The sequence below is a fragment of the Rhodamnia argentea genome, chromosome 8 (genome assembly GCF_020921035.1).
Source record: "Rhodamnia argentea isolate NSW1041297 chromosome 8, ASM2092103v1, whole genome shotgun sequence".
Lineage (NCBI taxonomy): Eukaryota > Viridiplantae > Streptophyta > Magnoliopsida > Myrtales > Myrtaceae > Rhodamnia > Rhodamnia argentea.
The window spans coordinates 22,615,878-22,625,163 of record NC_063157.1 but is presented as its reverse complement, the minus strand read 5'-3'; the positions used below and the strand labels follow the sequence as shown (position 1 = coordinate 22,625,163).

General features: G+C 41.0%; 3 protein-coding genes across 4 annotated transcripts; 1 reads left to right on the top strand and 2 right to left on the bottom strand.

The window, feature by feature from the left end:
• Nucleotides 1-850: 850 nt before the first annotated feature.
• LOC115755700 lies at nucleotides 851-3,382 on the bottom strand. The gene is made up of 4 exons (XM_030695204.2): nucleotides 3,089-3,382; nucleotides 2,714-2,807; nucleotides 2,509-2,613; nucleotides 851-1,373 (listed from the first exon to the last, which is right to left on the bottom strand). The coding sequence occupies exons 1-4, from the start codon at nucleotides 3,247-3,249 to the stop codon at nucleotides 1,104-1,106; spliced, it is 630 nt and encodes a 209-aa protein (XP_030551064.1). The 5' UTR covers nucleotides 3,250-3,382; the 3' UTR covers nucleotides 851-1,103.
• Nucleotides 3,383-3,546: 164 nt separating this feature from the next.
• On the top strand, nucleotides 3,547-7,681 carry LOC115755693. 2 transcript variants are annotated; one of them, XM_048283663.1, is made up of 8 exons: nucleotides 3,547-3,762; nucleotides 3,893-4,603; nucleotides 4,825-4,931; nucleotides 5,051-5,127; nucleotides 5,666-5,735; nucleotides 6,190-6,280; nucleotides 6,354-6,404; nucleotides 6,971-7,681. In XM_048283663.1, exons 1-8 carry the CDS (start codon nucleotides 3,685-3,687, stop codon nucleotides 7,586-7,588), a joined length of 1,803 nt encoding a protein of 600 aa, XP_048139620.1. In that variant the 5' UTR covers nucleotides 3,547-3,684; the 3' UTR covers nucleotides 7,589-7,681. The 2 variants fall into 2 exon arrangements, with proteins under 2 accessions (XP_048139620.1, XP_030551042.1); XM_030695182.2 differs by having other exon boundaries at nucleotides 3,890-4,603.
• A 217-nt stretch (nucleotides 7,682-7,898) lies between these two features.
• On the bottom strand, nucleotides 7,899-9,194 carry LOC115755701 (non-specific lipid-transfer protein AP10-like). Its single transcript, XM_030695205.2, has 2 exons — nucleotides 8,742-9,194; nucleotides 7,899-8,028 (listed from the first exon to the last, which is right to left on the bottom strand). The coding sequence occupies exons 1-2, from the start codon at nucleotides 9,098-9,100 to the stop codon at nucleotides 8,019-8,021; spliced, it is 369 nt and encodes a 122-aa protein (XP_030551065.1). The 5' UTR covers nucleotides 9,101-9,194; the 3' UTR covers nucleotides 7,899-8,018.
• Nucleotides 9,195-9,286: the final 92 nt, after the last annotated feature.

The following is a 9,286-nucleotide window of genomic DNA, read 5'->3' as shown; positions in this document are numbered from 1 at the left end:
AATAGGGATCTTGCAATGAAGTATTAGTTAGAGCAAAATTTGGTAACTTAATTGACAAATGACTAATTCAGGGGCTTGCTAGCTATATCTAATCTAACATTTAGAAAAGATGGTTCCAAAAAGATCAAGTCATCCTTAGCTTAAAAGATAATAAATAATATGAAGTGTGCATCCTCTTTTCATTAAGTGCCTGAAATTAGTGATTTTCTTCAAAACCTCGTGCCTTTGGATTAGTTGGAAAACAAGACATTGCACATGAATACTTACAAAACAAGATTTGAGAATCCACATAATGGACACATCTAAAGACTCTCTCGTTGATTTTCCTTTTGCTTGAGAATAGAGTGATGGACTGAGGGCATTTACAGGACCCTTTTTAATTCACTGCATCTATGTAAACCATACCAACCAGTTGCAAAAGGAGTAATTAAGAGCAGGCCACCCTGTGCAGCCAATTTCACAATTGCTAGTCCCAATCGGCAATGTTCTCGAGATATAACCCAAACCGTTTCTACAGAGGCCAATACTTGCAATATCAACATCAATTCTTCAAGAAAAACTCTCAAAAGCATTACGCAACCCAGGAAAAGTACCCTGACTTCTCTTTAGGTAGAAGACTATGAAATTGGACATGGAGAATATTGAATCAAACCTCTAGCTTGAGTTTTAGCAGGCAGAACACAACCTTTCCCAACATTACTACTAATGAGCTAAAACCAGAATTAAGCAAAAAAAGTTTTTAGAAATAAGACAACTAAAATCAGAAGACAAAGGACGGATCACAAAAATAGCTAGGAAAAAGCATGAGTTTAATAATCCTTTTGGTGCAATATAGAAACATCACCAGAGCTTCAACAAAGCTTCATTTTTGTAACACCAGAAGAAGTTGACCAATTAGTCAAAAAAACCACTTTGCCATTACACCTCTTGGATAATAAGTTACAAAGTTATCCATAGAGAAAAAAAGGCAAAAAAAGAGAGTACTTGTGGATGTACATGGAGTTAGTGAAGCAATGAGATTCCCGCGCAAAAGCATCATACACCATAAAATTATTCAGTAGTCTTGCTAGCAATGCCACATGTAGGGAGCTGAATTTGCCAACTCACTGGGCTTCTAGTGCAGCAATTTCGTACCTGACTTCTTCCAGATGTTCGTTTATGGTGGTTACAGCATCCTGGACTCCTCTGATGGCTATATTAAGAGCATTGTCATACTCGGCATCTGCCTCTGCCTCTTCTGTTCCTTCGGCTTCCGTTATCTCATGAAGATGCACGCATTCATGTTGCATTGCCTCCTTGAATGTGCAGTTCTCATGGCTAACAAGACGTCCTGAAGGACGACGAGCTTTCTTAAGCACTTGAATGGTAGCAGTCTTCAAATTTCAAAAGCAGACATCAGGTTAGCAAATGGAGGCAAAATCAAGAAAGGCAACAATCACACTATGGAGGAGAAAAGAGTATCACAAAAAGGAGATAAAAACCAGAACGATCCACTTGAATGTAAGAAGAGGGCGAGAAAATAATATCAACATTGTTTTAATGCTTAAATTGAAGATAGTAAAATGGCCCTGTCTTATATGTAACTATCCTTTAGAAAGAGGAGGGGGGAAGATAAGTTTCATCACTAAAGCAAGAGAAACCAGAAATTGCTATACTACTCTGGCTCACCATCCAACATGCCAAATGCCACCTCAAGCAGTGTGTCTTCCTGAATAATCATTTGCTACCACAGCAACCCATCTTTAAAAGAACACGGTGTAACGTATATTGCCAGTCATTGATCTTGCTATTATATGACCACTATAGTCTCACTTCTCTGTCACCTATGATCAGCTTTTCTACATAATCACAAGCTTTAGAATGTACCCCTGTTAAATTGCACCTACAGCTAGTTTCAGATCATTAACATATATGCTTACTGCGTAAGAAAATCAGCTTGATTGGTTTTTTTTATAATGGCTATGTAAGAGATGGAAGATGCATAGGGTATGGAGTAATGTTAGGTGTACAAACACCATTATACCAAGTGACTGTCAAGCATTAAATGGGTACATGAACAAAATTTGCCACAGCATTCTACACAAACAAGTCTTATGCACACCTAGCATAATTCTAATGTTAGTGCAACTAAAATTATTCCAGGGCATATAATGAATATGCTATCCATTTGGTGAAATGCAACGATCTTCCAATCTAAGTGGTTATCCACAATTTCATCAATCAAGTATTTAGCGAAAGTACCATGAATCAACTCTCAAACCAATTATCTGCAAGTACAGGTGAGAAGAACCATTAACTCTCTCTCTCTCTCTCTCTCTCTCTCTCTCTCTGTGCCTGTGTTTTGAACTTTCTTTATGTTTTATGAACAGATTAGTTGCAATGCTTCCGTCATCCAAATGAATGAATATGCAGAAGACGAACACATCAAAAGTATCGCTTTAATAAAAGGTGTGGACCTTCCTTAGTAACAAGAGAAAGCATCGCAAACGAATATGTAGGCAACAGTACCAGATGCAATTTCTGCTTTTCCTGCACTTGGACCGCCCTTAGCATCTGAGCTAAATCGACTCGGCAGTAATCAGGAGTCATAAATAAGGACTCCATTTCGATAACCTGCACTATTGCGAAAAATAAACCTCACGATTACACGAATTGCCAGCAACAAAGATTCATTTTTTATTCTACTAGCTGAGAAGCTATCATGAACCCCAACTTGTTTAGAGCAATCATTGAACTCTGCAGTGATCTCGCTGCATAGCTGTTGGTAAGCCACCTCCCCACCTGAAGCCACGTACTCAGCAAAACCTCTGCGACTCAAAGGTAGAGGAAAAAAAGATCGGACAAGCTAAATCAAAACAGCTAGAGAAATTGCTCGTGCGACGAGAAAAGAAAAAAAAAATTGAACATCAAGTTTAGGCATTTCCACTTCCACAACAAAGTATCAATCGAACCGATCATGCAACCCGAGATAAACGCACAGATCCGCAGCGGATGATGCCGAGAGCTGCCACGACACCGGTATTACAGCCCTAGGTCCGTCAGCCCCTTAGACCCAAATGAGAAGGACAACGCAAGAGGGAGAGAGTACCTTTTGAGTTTGGCATAAGCTTCGGCTCTGCGCTGCTGAACGGCGAGGAATCGGCGGAGCAAGTGTAGGACTTGAGAGGAAGCGGTGGTGGGGGTGGTGGTGGTCTCAGGTTCAGAGTCCATTGTGTCTGTTATGGACACTTTCTTCTCAAAATCTTCCATTTGTTCCTCGGTGCTTCTGTTACAGATTTCTCCGCCGATGACGAAGACGATGAACTATGAAAGCAGCATGAGATGCTGTGCACCGGGCAAGAGCACACTGGATCGTTCCTATTCGGCTTCGCCTCTCAACTGAGGCCCATTGTTTTTTAAGGCCGGTCTTTATCTTTTAGCCTAGGCCCATGTTCGGTTGGAGCTTCTTCTTCCTCCTCCTCCTCCTCCTGCTAAACCCTGAAAGGGAAACTCCGTCTCCCACTCTTCTCGGTCTTAAACCCTAAAATTCATCAGCTCGTCACGCGAGAAGGAAACTGGAATGAAAAAAAAACAAAAAAAGAAGACGACTTGATCGATGAGTTCAGTTCCTGATGCGATTCTAAATTCTGGGAAGGTTTATCTCTGATTCTCTTGTCCTTTTTAGCGACTTGCCTGTAGTGAGAGATGTTTCCAAGCTTCAATCCACTGTCTAAGTCTCATCTGGGCAACCGAGTCCAAAGCAACGGCGCTGTGCCCCAGCAGGTATTTGCATTTTTTTCCCCCTTCCTTTCAAAGCTTGTGCACACAAAGCATGGAGGCACGCAGGCATTGCGTGATTACATAGGATCATAGCTAATTTCTGGTGGCTTTGATTGGTTGAATTGTATAGCAGGTCGTTTCACCGAATCCTTTTGCCAGTAATCCTTGTAATGTGTTGCCGCACCCCATGCAACTTCAATCTCAAATGGGAATTCTTCCTCACTCTTTAATTCCCAGTTATGGTCTTATGAATTATATGAACAATGGACAAGCTGTGAACATGACTCTGCCTGGTTTGGCAGCTTCCAGTATCATGAATGGACCTAATCCACTGCTTCCTTCGCAAAATAATCAAATTGCCATGCAACAATTCGGCCAGTTTCAGAATATGGCACCAAACGTTAACCAAATGCATCTGTCTCAGCCACCTGGGCATATGCTTGTGCAGAACTTGCCTCAACAACTCAATCAAAACTTGGGTTTGCAAAATTTGCTCCTATGTTTGCCGAATGCGATGGCCAATGTTAATCAACTTTCGTTTGCACAACAGTTAAATCCTTCTCAGCGTCCTTCTTTCAATGGTTTCTTGGGTTCCAATCAAGGAGCTCAGGCCTTATGTCCCCAAAATCGTTTCTCTTTGGCCAATACACAAGGTGGTTGTGATCAACAGCTTAATCAAAATCAGCAGAACGGAAGCACTCCTGTCATGGGTCCAAGTGTATTGAGATCATTGCCCACTGCAAGTCAGCAACAGCCACAAAGCCATCTTATGCCGGATAATGTTCATCCAAATCATTCAGAGAGGTCTCCAAACTTGCCGGGTCCTGTATGCCGAGGAAAACAGGTAGCTTCTACTCATAAAGCTTGACATATCATTAGTGTCAACCAAAGTTCTTAAACTTGAAGACAAGGACTATCTGAGGCCTTCTCAGCATCTGCACTTTTTATTGCATCTTTCGTCTGTTTTTCTGCATTGTGTCCCAACAGCAGTTCAATGCCCTGGTCGTTTGGATGTCTATTTGACCAGACACCCTATGTTTTATTGTTTGCTGCGTTTTATTGCAGGAAAATACCAATTATAGAGGTGGCATCAATACTTCAAATCCAAACTTTAGAAATTCTCCAAGGAAGGACTTTGGTCGGAGGACAGGCCGAATGGCTTCTCAAAGGGGGTCTGTGTTTCTGTACCGTATATTTTCACCTTTCTTGAGGATGTGAACTGAAGAGATGTGATTCATGTGTCTTGTTAGTTTTTTGGCTAGTCCCCGTGAATTACCTGATTTCGCTGCAGATCTCATAGGCCTCATTTCCATGACATGAAAGATGGGAAGAGGAAATTTGAGTTTGCTAATGGACATAGAGGCAAAGGTTTGTGTTTCCACATTTTAATGCTGATTATTTGCTTCCACTTCATAGCTTTAATAATGTTTACGTGACTGAGATGTGATGTGATCGGAAATGCTTTATCGACATTGCTGCTTCTGTTATTCTCTCTATTCATGCCTGCAATATTTCTCAATGATGGATTTGACATGTTGTGGGATTTAGTGTTGATCATTCGTGCAACTATTTTCTGTATGTTGTTCTAGAAATGTATTTTGAATAATTGAAAGAGATAAGTATTTTTGAACTGTCCTTTTTCGGCAGTGCATTGTTTTTGAAAAGTTTTTTCTATGATTTCTTGAAAAAGAGGGTAACATGAGCATGTCTCAAGCATAGCTTCATGTCTGAACACACGAGGGTTATAGATTTACTGTGCCTTTCCTCTGTTTACCTAGAAATTAAACCTAAATCCCTTACAGCAGCTTGCTAATGTTACCAATGAGAAAAAGCGAAATGCGATGTCAAGTATTGAACTGCTGCACCAGCAGGACATTAACAATGTTGCTTCTTAAACCTTAAGCAGAGATAAGCAACCAGATGGCGGGAAACTTTGGACAATTTCACGAGGCGAATCCACCTAAGGAACAGAAAAGGTACTTTAAAGTTATACTCATTTTTCGGATCCAACGTAGCGCTCTGCATTTACATGGCTCTCATACATTATGGACCTTAGACTGACACTAAATATTCCTATTTGAATGCTCGCGTCAGATCAGTTCCATTTGTCAATTGTCAGAATGGTTAGTTTTGCCATGTTCTAGCTTACTGTCTTTTTAGGGATCTCTCTCGCATATGACAGGTAGCAGGGAAGTGCCCTTCTTTTCTGCTGAATTATCTTCCTTTGCAAAGACAAAGTCAGTCAGCTTTACATGCTGATGACGTGTGTTGATGATGGAAAAATCGCCAGTCGTACATGCTAATGATCCATTTGTCACATAAGATCATTGATTTCATTCTTTCTGTTAAGTTTAGAGTCTGTTTGATTTGTTTCTCTATTCCTTTTCACTGTTATGACCGTATGGATGTGCTTGTTATATTACGTGGCAGAGCTCCTTCAATAACCTATACAGAACAAGAAATCCAGCAGTGGTGTGAAGAGCGGAGGAGGAACTACCCTTCAAAAGCCAACATGGAGAAGGTTAGTTTGAGTTCAAGATATGCTCATGCTTCTATTTGACAGTTCTTCTGACGATTGACTTCACCTCTTGCAGAAACTGACAGATTCCAAGAAAAAAGAATTGGATGTCAAAATTCGGCAGGAGGTATGGCTTTTGTTTTTGTTGATACATGGGCTTCGGCATTATGACCTTACAATTAGTAAGTTTATGGAGCTACTTATGGGTCAACACTTAATAAAAGCATTTTGATAATTTACTTAGTTCTTTTCCATACTTTTTGAACATTTTGAGTGCTGCGTTTTGCCTCATTGCCTGGTTAACTTTTGCTGGAGCCGATTGGGGGGTATGTCCTTTACTAGGCGTTGATTTATGTGGAGGTGTTAAGCCCCAAAAAAGCTATCTAGGTAAGCCATAAGACATTATACTGAATCTGGAGAAACTTCCTAATGGAGACATTTCTTGTCGGAGTTTGCTTCCTCTTGGTGGATCTTACATCTAAATGTCACATGGAAACCCCTAGCTATTCCAGATTTTGCATGGGAAGTATTTAGGGACGTTGAAGTTTTGAGGAAGATCCGCATAAAGATCTTACCATACCCTTTATCTCAAAGTAATCTGTATGAGCATTTACAGGTGATATTTGTTGATTTCTAGACTGATTGTACCATGCCTTTAATTTCAAATTGAGTACTTTCGTGTTTTGTTTGCAGCAACTCAAGAAGATATTGGCGCAGCAAGCTGAATTGGGAGTTGAAATTGCAGAAATACCATCGCACTACCTGTCGGACATTCAGAAGAAAGATGAGTTGCCGGAAGAGAGCAGTAGGCGATGGACTAAGAAGGAGAGGTTTCATAAGAATCGGAACAAAAGAGGACACCATAATAGAAGGGACCAGTTCAACAAGAAGCAGAGATTGGAAGCCACAAGTTCAACAGATCCCCCTTCATTGAACAAGAACAGGACAACACTCCTGCAGAAGCTCTTGAGTAAAGATATAAAGAGAGATAACACCCGCCTGTTTCAGGTTTTCCGCTTCATGGTAACAAACTCCTTCTTTAAGTATTGGCCTGAGCAGTCTCTGAAATTTCCAAAGGTAGTGGCTAATGAGAACGTGTGCGAGAGTGACATGATAGAAGATAAGTCTCAGATTCTCCCAACCGAAGGCAGTGAAGACCGTTGGGATTGTCATGCTGGAAATTCTGATGGCGGAGGTGATGAATCCAGCGATGATGAGAATGAAGATGTTCGTCATTCTCGTGTTGAAAAAAGTTTTCACGGGAAGAGAGATGGTTTACCAGAGGAAGAAGAGGGAGAAATCATTGACTAAACGTGTTCTTGTCTATGCTTTCTCGAGCATACAGTAAGATAGCGGGTTTGTATTTAAATCTATAAGTTGGAATATTTGTTGTTTTTGTTCTATGAGCTTCTCGTTTTAACAGTTCCACCGATGCATATTGCTAAGAAATCATCTCGACCTTGCTCGTCCGAACAGCTTCGGTTTCGAACTGAAAATGTCTGATCTCTACCTTGCCTCCCTTTAGTGAGTAGTCCGCTGATAAAATTTGCCGTATGAAGTAGCGGATTAATTATCAGAAACGAAATACAGCACCAAAAAAAGTTGAGAAAATTATGGCCTCTTCATTCACATTGCTTATTCGATTATTACATGAACATGTTAAGACATTGGCAATGTGTCCTCTGCTGTCTCCGCAAACGTCTTGACTTGAATATCAGGACCCATCTGGAGATTTCCTCCTTCACGGAATGCTTCCATCAAAGAGCCAAAGAAAGGAAAAATGAGATTATACCCAAGCATCACTAGAGCGATTATCATACCAAGATCACAGCCCATATACATAATGAACTAAGTTCTTCCATAACTAAAGAATGGACAAGCATCAAGCCACAGCATACGATCTGACACGACACGCTAAAACATGTCCGCATCTGCAAATGTATGACTTTTAAGGAAAACACGCATTCTACAACTCTCAGTAGTCGATTGGGTACATACAATCATAAGCCTCGTTTCGCTCCCTAGATTCATACTCTGCCAAAACAAACCTTGTCTGGAACAGGCCATTAAATCCGTTCCAGTTCTTATTCTTGAACAAACGATGCGCATAGCTTATATCAGCGTTCATGTGATTACCAAATTAATCCATGCTAGAAAGGAGGACAAGATAGACGGTCCTATTGTCAATGACAGTTTATAGGAGCTGTTTGTTGCTTCAATAGAGTAAATTTCAGAGTTAGATCTCTCGATATGTGCACGAAGGTGACAATGCACAAACAGGGAATTTTGTGTAGACAATCTTCTGATATCATATCATGTCATATGAGATCGTCTCATACAGGGAAAACTTGTGGATACGTAACGTGAATCTATGTCGACCGAGTGTCTCTGCAAGATCGAATTTCCCCATTGGAATTTGATGGAGGCAATCAAGAGTTACCATATAGAGAAAAAGAGGTTTCACCTGCTGCAATCAACGTGAGGGTCAGTTGGGATGGTGACATCAACCTTGCAGTACTGAGGAATCTGTTGGACTCTCTCAGGCTTGATCCCTACAGAAGGCGGAATGTCCTTGTAACATTGGCACAGAGTCCTGCGTGCTTCGGTGGAATCTGCCATGCTCGCCAAGGTATGTGCACCCGAACAACACGCGGCACTCGGTGGAGGCGGAACTGTGCCCAAAGCAAATGGTCCACAGGGAAGTATAACTTTCAAGGCATCCTGACATGTTATTGAGTTCGCTGGGTTTGAACTCATGAACATGATGATCAAGAAGAATAGAACTTTAGCAGCCAATTGGCGATTCGACGTTGTGCTTCCCATGTTCTCTCTGTTTTCTCTAGGGGGTTCTGTTGGTTCTATGATTCAGGTTGAAGGAAGGGCATTGTTGTGCTCTATATATAGGGCAAAGATGCAAAGAAAGCTGGAGCCAACTGCCAAATGAAGTAATTGTTTTCGAGAGGATTTGGTTACCAATTTCCATGGTATAGGAATCGATATACCCTGCTT

Coding starts and splice junctions, on each gene's coding strand:
- LOC115755693 (XM_030695182.2), top strand. CDS start 3,685: ATGTTTCCAAGCTTCAATCCACTGTCTAAGTCTCATCTGGGCAACCGA. Junction 3,763..3,889: donor ACGGCGCTGTGCCCCAGCAG/GTATTTGCATTT, acceptor TGAATTGTATAG/CAGGTCGTTTCACCGAATCC. Junction 5,736..6,189: donor CCACCTAAGGAACAGAAAAG/GTACTTTAAAGT, acceptor ATTACGTGGCAG/AGCTCCTTCAATAACCTATA.
- LOC115755701 (XM_030695205.2), bottom strand. CDS start 9,100: ATGGGAAGCACAACGTCGAATCGCCAATTGGCTGCTAAAGTTCTATTC.
- LOC115755700 (XM_030695204.2), bottom strand. CDS start 3,249: ATGGAAGATTTTGAGAAGAAAGTGTCCATAACAGACACAATGGACTCT. Junction 2,808..3,088: donor GCTTATGCCAAACTCAAAAG/GTACTCTCTCCC, acceptor TTTGAGTCGCAG/AGGTTTTGCTGAGTACGTGG. Junction 1,374..2,508: donor AAAAGCAGAAATTGCATCTG/GTACTGTTGCCT, acceptor TGAAATTTGAAG/ACTGCTACCATTCAAGTGCT.